General features: G+C 38.4%; 1 protein-coding gene across 1 annotated transcript; it reads left to right on the plus strand.

The window, feature by feature from the left end:
- Positions 1-1,004: 1,004 nt before the first annotated feature.
- DNAJC25 (DnaJ heat shock protein family (Hsp40) member C25) lies at positions 1,005-20,724 on the plus strand. The gene is made up of 4 exons (XM_047067721.1): positions 1,005-1,371; positions 14,065-14,217; positions 16,532-17,002; positions 19,510-20,724. Exons 1-4 carry the CDS (start codon positions 1,039-1,041, stop codon positions 19,630-19,632), a joined length of 1,080 nt encoding a protein of 359 aa, XP_046923677.1. The 5' UTR covers positions 1,005-1,038; the 3' UTR covers positions 19,633-20,724.

The following is a 20,724-nucleotide window of genomic DNA, read 5'->3' on the forward strand; positions in this document are numbered from 1 at the left end:
TTGTTTCATTTTCTTAAAGGAAATTATTATATCTTAAAGTTTACTTATTTTCTTGTTTATTGTCTGTCACCCTCCACCAGAATATATGTTCCCTGAGATCAAGAACTTTTGTCTACCTTACTCACCACTATGTCCCCAGAGCCTCCAACAGTGCCTAGCTCCTATTCGAGACTCAATAAATATGTACTAAGCGAATGATAGAAACACATTTTTTGAGGCAAAGTTCTTCATATTGTTGTATAGTCCCGTGAAATATTTGGGATACAATTACACTAAGAAATTATTTGTTGTGTCAGAGATTCAAATTTAAGTGAGCCGCCTGTATTGTTTTTCTACACCCAGAACACATTTGGCACTATCTGGAGACATTTTTGACTGTCACGCTCAGATAGGTGGTACTACTAGCGTGTAGAGGTCAGGGCTGCTAACCATTTTACAATGCATAGGCCAGCCCTTTACTTGGCAAATAATTATCTTCTCCAAAATGTTACCAGTGTGGAGGCTGAGAAACCCTTTAAGGGTCCCCAGCAGGCAGAGAGTGACTAGAATCTCTAAGTTCATCTTCCTTTGGGAAAGACAGCACGGGACTAAAGGAAGGCGTCTGGGGCTCGGGACTCGCTTTAAAACCCTGTGCACACATCTTCACGGCGATAACCAGACGGTAAGAGAGCCAGACTACCAACTGACGCAGATGAAGTAAGGCCGTACAAAAGATCGCGTGTGAAGGGTACCGTGGACGTTACGTAAAGCGCTCTGCGCACACTGGTTACGTGCGACACTGAGACATCTTTTAAGTCTAACAACAAATCCTCCAGCAGCTGAGGCTAGGAAAGAGGTCAGCTGCATACCGGAAGCGGCCCGGCGGATGAGGCGTCCTTCTCCCCTAGCAACGGTCGCGAAACAAGTGCTTGTCGCAGCAGTGCCCAGTGCGCCTGCGCGGAGGCGGCGCCTGCTGATGTGGAGTTAGGTCGGGGAGGCGGAGCCCGGCGCACGGCGGTGTGCGGCAGAGGTGCTGGTGGAGCAGCGGCCGAGGCCGGGATGGCGGCGCCGCTCGCTCCGCGCCGGGGAGCCGGGGCTGCCGGCCGGCGCTGGTTGGTGCTGCTGCCGCCCCTGCTGCTGGTGCTGCTGCTGGTGCGGCCCGCGGGGGCCCTGGTGGAGGGGCTCTACTGCGGCACGCGCGACTGCTACGAGGTGCTGGGCGTGAGCCGCACGGCAGGCAAGGCGGAGATAGCGCGGGCCTACCGCCAGCTGGCCCGGCGCTACCACCCCGACCGCTACCGGCCTGAGCCTGGCGATGAGGGCCCGGGACTGACGCCGCAGAGCGCCGAAGAGGCCTTCCTGTTGGTGGCGACCGCCTACGAGACTCTTAAGGTGAGGTCTGGGGGAGCAGATGGGTTGCGAAGACTCCTGGCCTGCGGAGCAGGGTTCTCGGTGACCCCGACTCCGGGCGCGGCCACCGCCACGACTCCTATCTAGGATGTTCGCGATTTCCTACGTGGCCCCGCGAAAGAACCCATACGGCTCATTGACAAAGATGGGAGCCCCCTCGGGCCTTGGGGGACAGCCCTCTCCTTTTTTGTTACAGTTTTGCAAAGCTTTGGGCATCTAAGGATTTAGTGAAAGCGCTTTAAAAACGTGTAGCTTGCACTTGTAAAGCAAGGTAGTTGTTATTACCAGGATCTGTGATAGAACACAGGAAAGGTCTCCAATATTGAATGACTGTGATGGCGCCAATTTGACATGACAGAAACTTGATTTCTGGGCATGGTATTAAATGTGCCATTTAGCATGGGTTTACGGATCTAGAAAAACAAAACAATGAACAAGCAGTCAGAAGACCGGATATTTGACTCTTGGCTCCTACACCCCAAGTATGACCTTGGATAGTGACTCAATATGTCACAGTAGCTGTTTCTTCATATGCAAAATTAAAGCCGAGATACCTCCTCAGAGGGTTATTATGAGGATTGAATAAGTGTGAGAAATCCACTGTATAGGACCTGTAAATAGGTGCTTAATGACTTGGGATTCAAGACTCTGAGAATTTTTGACAGGAAAAGTTTGTGAATATGTGTGTAGTCATTTGACAAAGGCTTTACGGAGTCCTTTGGGGATGGGGAGATTTAGCCTGATCCTGTTCTCTTCTCCTACTGCAAAAATCAAACCATATAAGGAATCACAAGTATAACTCCTATTGGATGGAAATGTTACTGCTTCAAGGGCCCCATCATGCAAATGTACCAGCAATTTACAGCAATTGTAAGGTACTTCTTTCCAGCCTTAAAAAAAAAAATAAATATAAATATATATATATATGTATATATACATATATATATTTTTTATATTTATATATATATATATATTTTTTTTTTTTTAATTTGAGAGGGAGATCACCAGTATGTTTGCGGTGGGTGGGGGTGGGGTAGAGGGGGAGAGAGAGAAAGAATCTCAAGCAGGCTCCACACACACTCAGCTCTGAGCTGCTCCGCAACCCTGCGATCATGACCTGAGCCGAAATCAAGAGTGGAGTGATCAATTGACTGAGTCACCCAGGCGCCCCCCTCCTTTTTTTTTTTTTTTTTTTTGGAGTCAAAGTTTTCCATGTTGCTATGTTGTCTGCTTAATTTAATGACTACTTTGGGTATACTGTAATTTAACCATGGATTATTTTTATAGATTAGCTTCCCAGAGCTGAAAATACTGAAACAAGGAGTTAAAGGCTTTTCATTCATGCTTTCCAGAGCAGTTTATATAATACGGAGTCATATTAATGAGTGTGCTGAGTTTGCTAAATTATGACTAGCATTGTTTAGATTGTAATTCTTACTGGCACTTAACTGAAGAAATGAGTGGGGCATGGGGAAAGTGCAGATACCAGAGGGTTTAGTTGCTTATTATTTAGGATATAGAGTGATTGAAGAAAGACTTCCCCAAAATGGGAAAGAACTTCTCCATCCAGGACAACCCAGCATCTAAAGCCCCAATCTGTGTTTTTCTGCAGTGAGGAAATCTAGTGGTTCAGACAAACAGGCAGAAGGACCTGGTGGCATATAAGGAAGCACTGGAGGGATGGAGAACTTCCAGAAGAGAGGGCAGCAGAAACACTGGCAACTGTTGCCTTATGCTGGGGTTGGAGATGGTTTGGCATGAGAGTGGTGAGCATGTTAGTAAACGAGAACCAAGAATGAGAGATGGTAGATAAATTCTTGCTGGGAGGAACCCCAAGATTCTTAACTATTCTTGCCATTTTCTTGCAGACACATATTTGGAGGCTGATTTGGCAGATCTGCATTGGTTGCCTCTAAAAGGTTTTACCCCTAAAGTTTAGGGTTGATTGGTTAGCTAATGAAAGCTCAATGAAATAATTTGTGCACTTTTTGGCAGTTAAAAACTGGTATGTCTGGAGAAAGTAACACTTAATTTTTTTTTTCAAGTTTATTTATTTATTTAGAGAGAAAGAGCAAGTTGGGGAGAGGTGGAGAGAAAGAGGGAGAGAGAGAATCCCAAGCAGGCTCCCGCACTGTCAGTGTGGAACCTGACATGGGGCTGGAACTCATGAACCATGAGATTGTGACCTGAGCCGAAATCAAGAGTTGGATGCTTAACTGAGTGACCCAGGCACCCCAAAAGTAACACTTTTAATCTTGATTCCAACAAGAGGTTTGCAGTACTACAAATGTCTCCAAACAGGAAACAATTGGAGTTGTGCTGATGGAGGAGGGAGTGAGAGAATGTGCAGTAGTTTCCCCAGCCCCATTCAGAGTTACTGTCAGAGGAAAGGGATGTCTAGGGATGGTTTGGACCCTGAAAATCAGACCTAGCTCAGCTCTATGAAAACAGTTTACAGTTATAGAGATGGACTTCTAAGTGGAACACTTCCAGAAACTTTTCTTTTTCAAACTTCATTGCAGATTCCCTCTCCTGGAATAAAGAAAAGGACTTTGATTTGCTGTATGTGGAAGTTATTAAAAACAAACAGGGTGGTCAGGTTTTATTTCTGTCATAATGAAAAACTGTGAGTAAGCGGCCAGAGAATTCATTTCTGATCTAGTGAACTGGGGTCATCCAATTTGGACAGCCTCAGCCTTCAAATTATCCCTTTGAGGCAATGGGGATGTAACTACTACTTGAGTTATATCTGCAGGCTGGAATCAGGGCTTGTGAGGGATAAGAGGTTCACATGGCCTTTGCTAAGAGCAGATCAGATAGAATAGTGGGAGGAGTTGGTAGGTTCCAGTGGCTCTGGAATAAGGAGATGCAGAAGCCTATCTAGAATTCCACATATCATCTCATGGAGGTAGCAGATGCCTACCTGGGACCACTTCTTTTCTGTTTGCTAGTTTTGGTATGCGCTGTATCTTTCTCCATAAAGAATAACAGTACACCCTGTGAGAGGTGTACTATGTACAAAGCCAGCCAGAAAGAGGAAGGGACTTGGGAAGACTGTGTCCTCCTTCATAGCCATGTGCAGTTATTCCTGGCATATGGAAGAAGGTGATTTTATATTTGCTTTGTAAAATGCACAGGTAGATTCCATCTTGAAACAGTGTATCTAAAAGAAATTTTTCCTTTCTTGAAATCTGAAATGATTACTTATAAATTCATTGGAGCTAGGAGTCTTTTTTCTTCCCCCATAATTTTTTGATAACCTTTTGATTTCTCTTATTATTAGTCTGTTCAAGTCTCTTAATATTTTTAATATATGTGATATAAGAAGCTACATTATATCTTCATTATAAGCTTATAGTGGTTTTCCATCAAAACTTCTAATAACCAAGGATCTCTGAATGTTGATAATAAAATACATCACCAAAATGGGAACTTATATTTGTGAATTCTTGTGGATTTATGCCTAAAGTTGTCTTGGTCAAATAATTACCTCTTTGAGAGAGAGAGGCTTTTTAAGATGGCGGTTGTTAAAAAAATAAGTACACTAATGGGATTTAAATACAGTTGGTAAGACAGGAGATATCACACTTGGTCATTGTTATTTTAGCAACACGGATTCTACCTGTGCACAGAGATACTGAGGAAAACCAGAAAAAGAAGGATGGGTAATTGTGGAAGGCGAAGGCACTGGTCAGATGCTTTCATCAAGTCATGCTTAGTTCAGATTTTCAAATAACTTAAAAATGCAGTTCTCAGCAGGACGTCAAACCATTATGATTTTACACACTGTGTTATATTTGCTTCATCATATAAGCAAAGCTAAGACAATGAAATAGTATTTAGTGTATTCGACTACTGGGATTCAGGGAATTTGTGGACTTTGGAAGTTAAGTAAATGGACTCTCACTTGCTGTGTCAACATTGAATCTTTTTATGTGGATATAGCACTTATCACACTGCACTGTAAATATGGAGTAGCCCTCCTTTCTTCACTAAACCATCTCCTTGCCTTTTTGTATGTATATCCATGGAACCTAGCTCAGTGTCTGGCACATCAGATAATGTTTGTTAAATGAAAACTCATATTTGGAGAGAGATTCAGATTGAATGGAAATTGAAAGTGGATTTCTGACATTGCGACCTTGTTATGTGAAGCCTACTTTGGTATTTTACCCTAAATTAACTGTAGTTTTAAAGAGTGGTATAGATAAAGTAGATTGGATGGCTATGAATGAAAAGTTCCCGCATGAGAGAAAATGCACATCTATTTTTAAGGATAAATTCTGTTTTTTTGAGTGAAAACATTAACCCTTTTTGAATATAGATAACAATTGGATGAAGTAGATGGAATACGGAAGGCATAGAAGTAAGCAGATGAGGGAACAGGTGGAAAGAATGCACTTAGAAAATGGGAAAATAGAATTTGACACCATTTTGCAAAATCACAAAAGAACAGAAAAGATCTTGGCAGTATTGCCAAAAGATCTTGGCATGAATGTTATCTGATAAGGTAGGAGATCTGTAGTGAGAGCCTTTTACTACTTTAGCCTTGTCTTGGCAGGGAAGTCAAAAGAACACTTTAGTTTTCTATCAGTCTAGTTGGTGTAGCAGAGCTTTAGCACTTATGAAGAATTGGGCATAAGGGGGGGGGATTCTGAACACCCTACCCTTTTATGTGACTGTTTATTGTTCTTCCTTAGTTTATTCTCTTATTCAGTCCTTTCTGTAACTGGTACTGAGGGAGGCGCTGAGGGAGGAGACAATAACAATGAAGAAGGCACAGTTCTTGCCTTTAATCTTTTAACATAACAAGGAGACAGGTACTTATTGTGTGGTTATTATTTATTTAAGTTATATAATAAAATGTGTAGGTTATATTGCAGCACTGAGAGGACACAATTATTTCTTCTTTGGGGATTGGAGAAGAATGTACTCTTTGATCTGGATCTAGAACAGTCACCAACAGTTGACAGTGAAGGGATATTTTTGGTAGAGGGAAAACCTGATCAACAAAAACATGGAGTCATGAGTATGTAAGACTCATTCCAGGAATGAGATCTAGTTTGGTAAGGTATTATAATAGTATTTTCTCCACCAATGATCACTTTTATTATATTTCTCTGAAGTACTCTTTGTTTTGAGGAACAATTAACTGCATTTCTTAGAATTATTGTTTTTCTTTCCTAGCATCTATCCAGATTAATCAATCATTCATAATAATTGGGTATTCATAAAAATAATAAAAAGCATGTAAATTTTGAATACAGTTATGATGCTGATAAACAGCCAACTTAATTAAGCTTGATGGCAGATAGTTTTCATTTTACATGTCAACTCTGATTGGTTATGACTCCCTGAAACACTTGTAAAGGTTTTGAGATCTTGTCTGGGTTTAGTGAGAAGGAAGGAGGACATGTTCGATAGTGATTTCTCCCATGGGCCCAGAAGAAGGGTGTGGTACCTTATGCACCACACACACTATTTCTGCTGTGAGTCCTAAGTGTTTATTTTTTACTGATCCCTTAATTTCAACTGTTATTCCCTACTTATGGCAAAGACTGATTGTATACCAGATGTATTTAATTTTAGTTCTGTGACTACCTGACACATGATGTTATCAACACCCAATCAGAGCTTTTGATTAACACAAAAACGACTGAGTTGATAGAATTCTGGCCAGAAACTGAGCACTTGAGATTTTAATTTAGCCTGTGCAGATTTATCATGGGTAAAAAGAACATTTTGAGATATTCACAGCACAGAGACCCTTATAGCATTTTTCACAGATTTTAGAGGATCCACTACTTTTAGGTTAGAAGCCTGTCAGGCATATGGTAAGGAGATGTTTCAGGAGACTGGAACATAGTTTGGGATCAGATAATGAACAACCTTTTAATCTGTGTTCAGGAATTCGAACTTTATGTATCGAATAGTTACCAGAGGTTTTAAAGAGGAGAAATAACACAACCTGATGTTTCTCTCAGGAAGAAAATTCTGAGAACAATATTGAGAATGGGTTAGGGAAGACGGAGAGGTTTTTGACTGAATTCATTTCCACCATTTTCTGGAATTTTGTCATTCTTCTTTGGTAACTTGAAAATCTCTTAGTTGGTTCATTTCACATTCCTTTCACTTAATTTTGCTTCTTTCAAAGCTACTGTCACATCTTTCTTCTTTTTTCACTGTTGGCTGTCTTTACTTCCTCACCTCCTTTTCCTTCCAGCTGCCGTAGACTGACGTGTATCAGCACACATACTGGAATTGTTCTTCAGGTGAACAGTGGTGCTCTAGGTGTCAGATCTGAGAGCTGCTCTTCCTTTCTCCCTCCTGGTGTGATCTGTGGCATTTGATGTTGCTGATCATATAGTTCTTTAAGCTGTTCTCCCTAAACACCCTCAGTGTTATTCTCTCCCTTTTCACCTGTCTTTCTAGTCATTTCTTTTCAGTCTTTATAATCTTTTCTTCTGCCAACACCTTAAACATTGCTTTTCCTTAGAGTTCTATCCTTTGGGTACTCTTTTTTATTTTTGTTTTCTAATCTCTTCCTGGTGAAACTCAACTACATCTGTGACAACTCTAAAATCTGTGTTCTCTGGGTTCATATTTTCAGTTGTGTCTCATTTTGTAGCATAGTTACCCAAAATTAAACATTTGAGAAGTCAATCTTGTTATGTTTGTTAAAGCATACATTTTAAAAGAGGATGTAATTATGACTCATATAAACACAAAATGAACATTGTCAGATTTTATTTAATTAATTAATGAAGGAACCACTAAGATATTAAAATCAGTTCAAAAGAGAAAAATTGCCACACATTCACGAACAGGGAACACTAAAGTGCCTGTAAAACTGGCCAGTATGACAAGGCAATAGTCAGTTGTATTCCATTGGACACAATTTATCTTTCTGTGAAGAAGAATTATGTGCATTACTTCCAGTTTTCTACATGTTACTTCTGTCCCTATAAAGGTGCAACCCTCCTTCAGGAATAGATAATCCCAGGAGGCTCCAAGAATTGAAAAGATTCCAGTAATTTTTTTCTTCCTTTTTCAGAATCTTCCACTATTTTCTCTATGATCTTCTCTAAACTTGATATCCTGTTCTTTTTTTTTTTTAGCTTATTTATTTTGAGAGAGAGAGAGAGAGAGAGCGAGAGCAAGAGTACATGAGTAGGAGAGGGGCAGAGAGAGAGGGAAAAAATCCCAAGCAGGCTCTGCACCATCAGCGTGGAGCCCCATATGGGGCTCGAACTCTTGAACCATGAGATCACGACCTGAGCTGAAATCAAGAGTCTGATGCTTAGTGGACTGAGCCAGCCAGGCACCCTCATTCCATTAAGCACGATATTGTCAGAGTTAGCTTTCAAAAATAAACACTTCTACTTAGTGGTATTGTTCTCATGCTTTAAAACATTTTGTTTTTGAATAGCACAGACAATACTACTCTAGCACTTCAGCATGGCATACAAGGTTCTCTCCATGGTTCTTATCCAAATCTGTCTTCCTGGGCACATTTACTACACTTTCTTCCTAAATTTCCCTACTGTGCAACCTTCTCTGAATCCATTAAATTCATTGATGCTTCTGTACTTCAACACTTGATGTTACCTGTGCCTGGAACAGATTTTACACTGTACTTGCTTTTCAAGATCCAGTACTTATTTCTTCTCTGCTGTGGTTTCTGTTACCAGTGGTCTCAGGCAGAGTTAGTCTTTTCTTCCTTAGCACATCAAATTGCATTTTTCTTGCTAGATTGTTCTAAATGGAAGAGTTCTTGAGACCAGGACGTTATCTTATTTGTCTTTTTATCCTCCTTTGAATTGAGCACAGGCTTAATGCCCCGTGTAATTATGCCCCTGATTTGAAAATAACCAAGGTTTTTAAAAGCTCAGGTTACCAAGTAGATGGTGATACTATACTATTAACTGAGACGGAGGGACAGATTTGCATGTTTGTTTTGAGATAGTTATGTTATATTTAGGAAATGCTTAGGAGACATTTGAAAATAGGAGGACACAGGAAAAGCAAATCCGAGTATCATTAGTATGTAGGTGATACTGCAAATCGTGGAAGTTGAAGAGAAGACATGGGAAGACAGTGGCATAGTGACTGGGGTCAGGAAGCAGGGAGAGAAATGAAACTGACAGCAGTAAATTTCCTTCCTCTGTAGTAGGATGTAATGGCCTGGATAAAAATGTAGGAACAGATGTTATTTTTTTTAAAGGATCATTTGTGTGTGTGTATTTCTTTTCAAATGGGATTAATATATATTTTTAAGAGTGAACAAAAATATTACTACGTTTTTTTTAATATACTATTGATTCCTGGCCTTTAACATCCAACCTAAAATGGTTTCTACTATCTGTGTAACAGAAAAATTTTAATGTATAAGTGGCTGCAATACAAATTATTGCAATTTATGTATATTGAGACCAAACAATTCATTATTTCTTCAAGGGCAAGAACACAATATATTTTTGCCTCTGGGGAGGTGGGGGGGAATGATCATTTTCATAAGAGAAGGAAGGATTCAGTGCTTTCTTTGCTTGTGGGTTTCCTCTTGTTCACTTTTGATCTAGATATTGGTGGTTCTGTTCCAGTCCTCCTGCATATGCCCAAGAGGATTGGGAGTGGAGTGGACACCAGCAGAAGCACCATTTTTTCCTGTAGAGATTAGAAACAAGGAGCTTATTGCCCTGCTGGTCAAGGCTCAGGACAGAGAGGAGGAAGAAACAAGTATAAAGGTTTTGGTTTTGGAAAGAAGTTGGAATCTCCTGACCCTGGGACCTTAAGATCCACAAAATTGCTGAAAGAAAAAATACTACCTTATTGAAAGGTAAGACATTAAACTGTTTTAAGGTTTAAGCTGTTTTAGCCACAGTAGCATATTTTCATAAGCTATGAAATCAAGCAGTCATTTCTGCTAAGCCCAAGTTTTTGTGAAATAATCACCGGCCTTCCTGGTGAGATGAAGACCTGTGTATAGTGAGGGAGAGCCTTTACAAAATTTTACTCATTTTTTAAATGACACTTACTGAATGCCAGGCACTATGGTAGGTCTTGGATATACACAGATTAATGTGTCACCCTACCTATGTTCCAGAAGTTCTCACTCAAGCAAAAGAAAAAAACGAATGATTACAATGTGATAAGTGCTATAATAAATAGGTCACATATGTAATAAGAGTGTCCTAAAGGATTAATAGGAGCTCATGAGGTTGGAAGAAAGGGATGGGCATTTGAGGTAGAAAGAATTATATGTTCAAAGACATAGGTATGAAAGGGCATGCTGTACTGGAAGAACACACCAAATTTCAGAAATTACTATCTGATGTTTGCTGTGGGCAAAAGAGGGGCAAGTGATGAGATGTTGCTAGGTAAGAGTGCACTAGTTATGGAGGCCTTGTTGCATGTCAAGAAATTTTAACTTACTAGCCACAGGGAATCACTGGAGATTGAGGACTGAGTTCCAGGATGGGTGGGAGAAAAAATAAATATAATGGTTTTAAAATATGTATGTACCTGTAGCTTTCAATTGGGTCTCAGCCTCTTGTCTTTTCTTTTTTGCTAGTATTCCAGGTATCCTTGCTAGTATTCCTGGTATCCTTTTTTGCTAGTATTCCTGGTATCGTTGGTAACCTAGTATTCTTACTAGGTTGATTCTAAACTTTGTAGGCTACTAGAGAGTAGAATTTTGACTTAGACTGTTGAAAACTAACTCTCCAATTTGTGCCAACCTTGAATACCTTCCAAGGTATATTATGCATACCTCAGCCTAAGATAATTTTCTTCAATCTGGAGAGAAAGCTATAAACCCAAGAGTAAAGATTCTGGCTGATTAAATCCTATAACAAGGAGGTGGCCAACCTTTCTTGTCTTTAATCGTGACAAAAACAGGGTCATAAATTTATGGTGACCCCAAAGAAAAGAAAACCATCCTGTGAAGTCAGACTTGATCCTGAAACCTTTTGCAGGAATTAATTTGAGGCCTCATTAGAGGGCTCTGAATAGACTTCACAGGCTCTGGTTGCAGCAGAGAGGCCAGACACAAGGTTCAGATTTTGGAGTGGCTGGTTGCTGGAACATTAGTTGACCATCCTATTAGAAGAGCTCAGGACTCAATGAAGTAAGACACAAATTTAGGGACCAGTGAGAAGATGGTGACCGTGGTAGAAGATCTGGGTGAAATGTTTGAATAGGGATATCTGCATTCTATGGATTGTGACCTTCACTAAGAGAACAAAGACGAGAGGATAACTGTTGGACCCATGACATTCACATAGCAGATTTCAGTCACACTCAAAGACAGTGCTGTATACTTTAACCAGGAGGAGTACAGTCAGGCTGGGCAAAGGGCTCTGTGTAGATAATGATGCTGGCTGGAGTTCTTTAGGAATCTGATCAGTGTGGCAGTTAGTTTCAAAACTACTACATGTAATCGAGTTGGAGCAAGAAGAATTGTGTTTGAAGAAACGCATTTCAAAAGGCATCTACCAAGATTGGGAGGCTGAATGAAAAGTCAAAGATTTCAGGCCAAAAGCAGAACATTTCTATAAAATTAGTCCAAAAAGCAAAAACTAGAGGGAGAATGGAAAAATTCTTAAAAGATGCCTTAAAGTACTCAAAATGAGATACATCAAGATATGTGGGTTTTAGTCTTCAGAGCTATCTGTATGACCTATAAAGTTTTGCCCTTTTTAGGTTAGAAGCTATAAAATATGCCTTATAGAAAGAATAATGGATTGACAGTTGAGGCATGTGCCAATTGCCACAAGAAAATCTTTTTTTTTAACAGAAAAGAACATTCAAAGAGTGAATTTGAAAATAAAAACAGCCTGAACTCAGCCCTCTCTAAATAACAGACAGTTCTCATACTGGCCCTCCAAATAGTGCTGTAGAGTAGACTTTAAATATATTTAAATTTCATTATACTAGATACTAGTTTATTTGGTTTCAAATTCTAGTCAGAGGTAAAAAATAGTTTGAATGTACTGAATTTAAGAGAATTGTCACTGAGAATGTGCTCAAACTCACAATTCTTATTAGAAAACATATAATGATTTTAATGGGTATAGAGGAGATATTGTCATTAGCAAACTCATTTCAAATCTCAGAAACTATACGTTGGAAGAGTCAGGAGGTCCTGAATAGACCCCAGAGCCTTCATCTGTGGTAGTAGAGCACTGGGTGTAGATTTTGAAATGCCTTTATTTACAATTTTATGAATACTAAATAATTCATGCTAGAAAGACAGCCTCTAGGTTAAATAAGATTTTTAATTTTCATAATGGTTTCTGTTGTACTCCCTCCCTTACAGAGAGTAAAGAATTTGTTGTGGTTTTACTCTTTAACACTCTTTGGACATAAGACAAAATAGGGGGCGCTTGGCTAGCTCAGTTGGTAGAGCAAGCGACTTTTGATCTCTGGTCATGGGTTTGAGCCCCCCATTGGGGGAAGAGTTTACTTTAATTTTTTTTTTTTATGTTTATTTTTGAGAGAGAGAGACAGAGCATGAGAGGGGGAGGGGCAGAGAGAGAGGGAGACACAGAATTCGAAGCAGGCTCCAGGCTCTGAGCTGTCAGCACAGAGCCTGACGCGGGGCTCAAACCCACCAACCGTGAAATCATGACCTGAAGTCGGACGCTTAATTGACTGAGCCACCCAGGTACCCTGAGTTTACTTTAAAAAAAAAAAGAAAGACAAAATAGGTTTCCTGTGTGATAAAGAAGCAAATCATAACCCCGTGTAGAGTTCTTCAACCTATGTAGCTCAGTAAGAGATTGGCATTTATCTCTATTTGAAATTGATCAAAATTAGAGGTTTTAAGAAATGTTTTATTTGTGAACATTCAGAGCAGCATTTCAGAATGCTGTGATTTTTTTTTTTTTCAACGTGTTTGTGTAATTAAGAAAGATCTATATGTTACCTTATTTATGAACTGGGCTGTGACAATATAATAGTAAAATACTCTGTATTTGTAACATTTTTTTTATAATGTATCACTTGATGTTGAAATAACCCTGTAAAATTAGAAGGGTAGATATTATCTCTGTTTTACAGATGAGGAAGAGTGAGGCTCAGAGAGGCTAAAGATTTCACTTGAAGTCACAAAGTTAAACTTTTTACCATTATACTGCATCAGTGTTTCTTGGAGATGAGCATAATTCAGTTTTATACGGCACAGACTGGCTTTGTCTGCTTTTTGTTGTCTTAATCATTGCTTTCAACAGAAAACTTTCTACACAAGGCTGGAAAATGATGGCGAATATCTATAATAGAGATAAACATTTGTTCCTATGAATAAGTATTGAAAGTAGGTATCAACATGTTCTGAAGTTAAAAGAACGTGACAACATCCTTATTAGCACCATAACGCTGCCTAAAACATCATGGTTAATTGCTATTAAAATGTTTTTATTTTTTCAGGAGGACTAACAATACTTACGAATTTGGAGAGATTACTTTTATTATGCTTTATACCTAATATTAAAGTTCTAGAAACAAATTTATGTGTGCCTTTGAAGAGTGGTGGGAAATTTTTTTATTTTGATAGTTTCAGTTCTTTTATTCAGATTAATCTTACATGATTATAAAATTCTGTTTGACTTAACAGATTATAAACTAAGTCCATTTAATGAAATGTCCTATGAAATTGAGTATCTTGTTATTTTACAGGATGAAGAAACACGAAAAGATTATGACTACATGCTGGATCACCCAGAAGAGTACTATAGCCATTACTATCATTACTACAGCAGGCGCTTAGCCCCCAAAGTGGATGTTAGAGTTGTGATTTTGGTCAGTGTATGTGCTATTTCAGTGTTTCAGGTTGGTATTAATGGAGGTGTATGTCTTCGTGTGTGTGCTTGAGTGCACATTGCCTAGTACTGGGCATTAAAACTGAATTAGAAGTACCTTTTTAAAAAAAAAAATTTTTTTTAATGTTTATTTGTGAGAGAGAGAGAGTGTGTGTGTGAGCAGGGGATGGACAGAGAGAGAGGGAGACACAGAATCCAAAGCAGGCTCCAGGCTCTGAGCTGTCAGCACAGAGCCGGACGCGGGGCTGAAACTTATGAACCGCAAGATCGTGACCTGAGCCAAAGTCAAACAGTCAACTGACTCAGCCATCCAGGAGCCCCTAGAAGTACCTTCTTATAAAATTTATACTTCTAAATTCTTATAAAATTTTACTTGCAGTTGAGACTAATTTTTTTAGACTAGAAAAATATTCATTTGTTCAACCAATCAATAACATTGGAATCATTGTAAATGGGAAATCCAAGAAATTAATGATGAATGTCATTATTTAACTATAAAAAACTCAACAATAGATCTTTTTCTCATTGTTCCATTTAGAGTATTTCCCCCCCAACAGCCAGAGTGAATGTTAACCTGATCATATCATTATTTTTGTAGGACTTTTCAATGATTTCTCATTAAATTTAGGGAAAGCCTGAACTTTTTCTTTATTTTTTAAAAAATATTTATTTATTTTTGAGAGAGCGGGAGACAGAGAATCGCAAGCAGGCTCCACACTGTCAGCAGAGAGCCCAACATGGGGCTCGAACCCAGGAACTGTGAGATCGTGACCTGGGTTGAAATCCAGAGTCGGACCCTTAACCAGCTGAGCCACCCAGGTGCCCCCCAAGCCTGAACTTCTTAATATGAACTAATAAGTCTTGGTGGCTATCCACAAAATGCCAGAAGTGCTTGCCATTACTATAACAACCAAAAATGTCCCACACATTTCCACTGCCTACTAAGGGCACTCTTGCTTAGGCTGAAAACTACTGAAACAGATTAAAAGAGCTGTAGTAACTTTTCATGTTCTTCTAAATGTCACAAAAATTTAACTTCAGCTTGAAGTGAGTTTTTCCTACTATTCTTAAACTAACCACACCTGTTATGTTCTCTAGAGGAAAAGAACATGTCAAAGGATTAGAATGAAGCAATTTGCTAGTCTGAAAACTGCTGCTCCAGCTTAATTCCCAGAAATGAGCATCACTTTATATGACAAATAGAAATCCTGTTGAAAACTAACGTGTATTTTAAATGTATCCGCTTTTGCAGAAGTATTTTCCCTTCAAAGGGGAAAGCAGGGATAATTTTACCTTTGTGTTTTAGATAATGTGATATCCTAGTAACATTTCTTTTCCTTAGTCCTAATAGATTGCTACTATAATATTTCAAGATATTATTGGTGTAACTGCAATATTCATTCAGTAAAACAGCAAATGAAATGTGTGGAATAGTGAGGAGTAGGGCTTTTTCTGACAATTAACAAAACGCTTTGTATATATTTATGAAATAAGTTAGATGTTTTACAGTCACAGTCCGTGTGTGTGTGTGTGTGTGTGTGTGTGTGTGTGTTTTAATGTTTATTTAGTTTTGAGAGAAACAGAGAGAGATCATGACCTGAGCCGAAGCCAGATGCTCAACCAACTGAACTACCCAGGTGTCCCAGATGTTTTCCAGTCAAATACGAGTTCAAATATATTTGAATCTTTTACTTCAGAATATAATGAGCATTGCTGTGATATATCTAGATGGTTTAGGAAAGAGATGGGAATGAATATAGTTGCCTGAGTCTATATCCTGTGATCTCTTTTTTAAACAAGTTCCTCACTGGCTAGTTTTGCCAGTTAACTCGTCCTCCAGAATGTAGATCACAGTCTCACAGTCTTAAAAAGAGAGAGAGAGAGAGAGATTTTTTAACAGTGATCTAGGGAAAGTCATTTCGTAAAGATGTGAAATGAAAGGTATGGTGTGATTCCATGGATTTATCTTCTGATCTTGGTTATCTCCTGTCTGAATTAATGGCTGTTTTGGCCCAGCTCAGGGCTTACTTGATTTATCTAGCCTGAGATCCCATGTACATGGGGGTATTGTTCAATTTTATCTGTTACTTACAGAGAAACATGATTGTGGTCCCGATTTTTATTATTTTTTTTAATTAAGCTCTATGCCAAGCTCATGACCCCGAGATCAAGAGTTGCATGCTCTACAGACTAAGCCAGCCAGGCAGGTGCCCCTTGAGATCCCTATTTTTAATCAGAATGGCTTTTGGGGGGAGGGGGGAGGTGTTCACCAAGATGCATTTTGGTAGTAAAAATGACCCATTTTTCTTTGTTAAATATTCCAGTTTTTCAGCTGGTGGAACAGCTACGACAAGGCAATCAGCTACCTAGCCACAGTGCCCAAATACCGTATCCAAGCCATGGAGATTGCCAAGCAGCAGGGGTTGCTTGGAAAAGCCAAAGAGAAGGGCAGAAACAAAAAGTCCAAAGAGGAAATTCGTGACAAGGAGGAGAGCATCATAAAAAACATTATAAAAAGTAAAATAGATATAAAGGGAGGCTATCAGAAACCACAGATATGTGATCTTCTCCTGTTTCAGATTCTCTTAGCACCTTTTCACCTGTGCTCATATATAGTCTGGTATTGCCGGTGGATCTATAACTTTAACATCAAAGGCAAAGAATACGGGGAAGAAGAAAGACTGTATATCATACGTAAATCCATGAAGATGTCAAAGTCTCAGTTTGATAGTCTAGAAGATCATCAGAAAGAAACTTTTCTTAAACGGGAGCTCTGGATAAAAGAGAATTATGAGGTGAGTAATTACTCTCTGCTGGGATTTTAGTGTTATCTTACTTTTGAAGTTAAAATTTGGTGTATGAGAACGGATCACAGAAATGCACTCCAATTTCTGAAATCCAAGATTTAAATAATAAAGATTCAATTTTTATTGGAAGTGTGACTATATTTGGTAGTGGGACAATGGGTTTTTAACCTGTAATTTGTCTTAAAAGATGAACTTCAAATACTTTAATTGACCCATGCTGAAAATCTTAAGAAGGGTCTAATTTGTTGTGTTAAACTGCAGTGGGATAATATTTATGTTTGCAAGGGTGTCACAACAACTTTCTGTTAATTGCTCTAATTGAAATTTGTTCTTCCCCAAATTTTCTTTCAGTCACGTAAACTTAGCCAGAGATTAAAAAAAAACAAAACAGAGAAGGAATAAGAGATGGAAATTTTGTTGAAATAACTTCATTTCAAAATAAATGAGCACAGAATCTTCTCTATAATAAATAACATATTATGAAAAGTTAACTTTTATTTAAAAAAAATGTCTCTAAATTTTGGGCAGTTTAATAAATGCTACATAATTGTTGTCTATACTAGTTACCTTGAAGTGAGCAGCTGCTTAGCTAAAGTCCTAGAGGAACTAGTAATCTCATCATAATGATATTATATTAGGTTTGGGGTAAAATTAATTGACTGATGTTATTAAATATAAGAATAAAGCACAGTGATGGGGTGCCTGGCTGGCTCAGTTGGTAGAACATGTAACTTTACTTATTACTTATTTACTTATTTATCTACCTATTTATTTATTTATTTATTTATTTATTTATTTATGAGAGTAAGCGAGCACGAAAGGGGGAGGGCAGCAAGAGGGAGAGAGAGAATCCCAAGCATGCTCTGCACTGTCAGTGCAGAGCCTGCCATGGGGCTTGAACTCACAAACTGAGATCATGACCTGAGCCAAAGTCAGACGCTTAACTGACTGAGCCATCCAGGCACCACAGTGGAGCATGTGACTCTTTTTCTTCCTATTTTTTTTAAATGTTTGTTTTTGAGAGACAGAGCACAAGTGGGGGAAGGCACAGAGAGAGGAAGACACAGAATCCGAAGCAGGCTCCAGCCTCTGAGCTGTCAGCACAGAGCCCGACATGGAGCTAGAACCCACGAACCACGAGATCATGACCTGGGTGAAGTCTGAAGCTTAACTGACTGAGCCACCCCAGTGCCCCAGTGTGACTCTTGATCTCAGGGTTGTGAGTTTGAGTCCCACATTGGGTAGAGTTTACTTAAAACAAAAAAATAATACAGTGAGACCTTCTTAAGAAATCTGAAGTGTGTTTGGTTTTTTTTAGTTTCATAAACATTCCCTTTTTTTTTAAGTTTATTTATTTATTTGAGAGAGAACATATGCTTACACACACGTGAGCGGAGGAGGGGCAGAGAGAGAGGCAGACAGAGGATCCAAAGCAGGCTTTGCGCTGACAGCAGAGAGCCCGATGCAGGGCTCGAACTCATGAACCAGGAGATGATGACCTGAACCAAAGTCAGATGCTCAACTGACTGAACCACCCAGGCACCCCAACATTCCTTTTTATAGGTGGTGTCCTAAATAGATTTTACTGAAGGCAGGGTTCCAGTCTGAATTATATTTAACTTACTATGAATTGCCAGAATGTTTTCGCAAGTAGATGTAGTTAGCTTGCTTGTAAATAACATAAAAATGGAAGGTAACATACTGTTTTGTTCCTGAATTATTTGAAAAGTTTTCTCTTTTAAGTAGGGTAAGCAGCCCAGTTTACAAAACTATATATTCCATGGAGTACTATCCTGGGCTGAATTATCATATGTTAATTATATGAGGTGATCTTAGTCATTACCTCCTAAAATTTGGTAGTAAAATCATTTCTTTCTACAATTTGATGAAACTGGTTATGAAAACTTGTCCATTTAGCTTCAGCTGACATCCATGAAGATCTTCTTTGTTCTATACCTTTGTGGTTTATTTAGCCCTCTTTGGGAACCTTAGTAAAATATTTTGAAAAACCAAAACTTCTCTTCGAAGATAAAAGTAGATGTAAGTTCAACTTGGAGACAAGTGTATATAAAAGGTCATTTTTTCCCTTCGTTAGCATTAACAAATACTGAAAGTCATCAGTTAAATTTTCAGAGTATTGTATTAAAGTATTAGTGTGGTTCTCTAATATTGGATATTAATTGTGGAGAGGAAATGTTTACACCCTTTAAACTCAGCTGATGTATGATTTCAGTAAAGAAACGAATGTATTCTCAGGTTACAGAAATCAGTGACAAAAATTACTAAGTTCTTGTACAAATTTTTTTAATTTAACCCTGAATGTTAAGGTGCTTAATTGCTTAGTATTTTTAGATGCATGGTCTTCAGAAGACTGTGTATATTCACAGGAAACTTTTACCTGAAGTTATATTTGAAAAATATTAATATGCTGTAAAAGTAATGACACATGTTTCCCTTTGGATAGTAAAGTCATTTAGGGTTATTTATACTTACAGGTTTATAAACAAGAACAAGAGGAAGAACTAAAGAAAAAATTGGCAAATGACCCTAGATGGAAGCGATACAGGAGATGGATGAAGAATGAAGGGCCTGGACGGTTAACATTTGTGGATGACTGAGGATTGCTGGAATGCTACTGTGCCAAACCTTAATTGTGATATTATTTTCATAGCTGAATTATTTTAGAATTGTAAAAACTGCTCCTCAGCAGTACTTAAAATTCCTCAAATATCTGATTAAACAGAATAATATAGAAATTTAAACTTTCCCTTAAAACTTTATATATAAGACATTTATGATTGTTCAATTTTTATAATCTATTTGTGGATTTTGTTAAATGATCTGACATGAAGATTTATTAGTTGCCATTTAAAATTTGTATCTTTAGTTAAAATATTTGACATGAAAATTTATTAGATACCATTTAAAATTTTTATGTGTTAAGTGTTTATTCTTTAAAAGTGTTTCCTTATTCTTTGTTCTAGTGCTACCTTTTTCTGCTTCCATGGCCTCATATTTTCACAAAACATAAAAAATTACAACAGCATTTAAATACACTGTGTCTTTAGACACGAACTTCTTCAGCAAAATGATTTCAACTGTCTTGTCATTTTCATTACAGTCATTCTAGGATTGAAATATGTTCAAAATATCTCTCTAGGAGAGTCTTCTGCCAGAATGTGTTTATACTATTTTCCCCCTGTCGTACTATTCTTAATAAGATCAGAAACTCTCCAGGAGAGTGAATCTACCTTCATGTCCTTGTAGGATGATCTTGATTACAGTCATTATAGGACTAAAACTATTCTCAAACATTTTTCCAGAAGAGACCTTGTAAAAAGGTCTTTTGTACCACAGTATTGCTTCCCCCACCCCTTCAGTTAAAGAAAAAAAAAGATGGAGCAGAAATAGTGTACTGAAAAGTTGTTCATGTATTATGAAGTCTTTGAGCCATGAAAAATCCAGTGTACATGAGTGTATTTACATGCATTTAAACCAGAAAGAGGAGGTGCATGGCTGTGTGCTGTTCTTTCAAACAATGAAATATATGTTTTATACATGTGGAAGTGAAAGCAATTCACACATAATTTGACTGAAGCAAGTATGATACTGCATCAGAGTATCGATACACAATCATGGTAGTGAATCAATACTCCTGTTAAAGGATGTATCTCAGTGCTTCATATTAATAAAATGGTTGCAATACGTCA

The sequence above is a fragment of the Lynx rufus genome, unplaced genomic scaffold, assembly GCF_022079265.1.
Source record: "Lynx rufus isolate CCGP_SWC_20201006 ecotype Redwood Valley unplaced genomic scaffold, mLynRuf1.p SCAF_10, whole genome shotgun sequence".
Lineage (NCBI taxonomy): Eukaryota > Metazoa > Chordata > Mammalia > Carnivora > Felidae > Lynx > Lynx rufus.

What these genes read in the sequence shown, in the direction of transcription:
- DNAJC25 (XM_047067721.1), top strand. Translation starts at nt 1,039, where the DNA reads ATGGCGGCGCCGCTCGCTCCGCGCCGGGGAGCCGGGGCTGCCGGCCGG. An exon ending in CCGCCTACGAGACTCTTAAG is followed by an intron (nt 1,372 to 14,064) that starts GTGAGGTCTGGG and finishes GTTATTTTACAG; the next exon opens with GATGAAGAAACACGAAAAGA. An exon ending in GTGCTATTTCAGTGTTTCAG is followed by an intron (nt 14,218 to 16,531) that starts GTTGGTATTAAT and finishes TAAATATTCCAG; the next exon opens with TTTTTCAGCTGGTGGAACAG.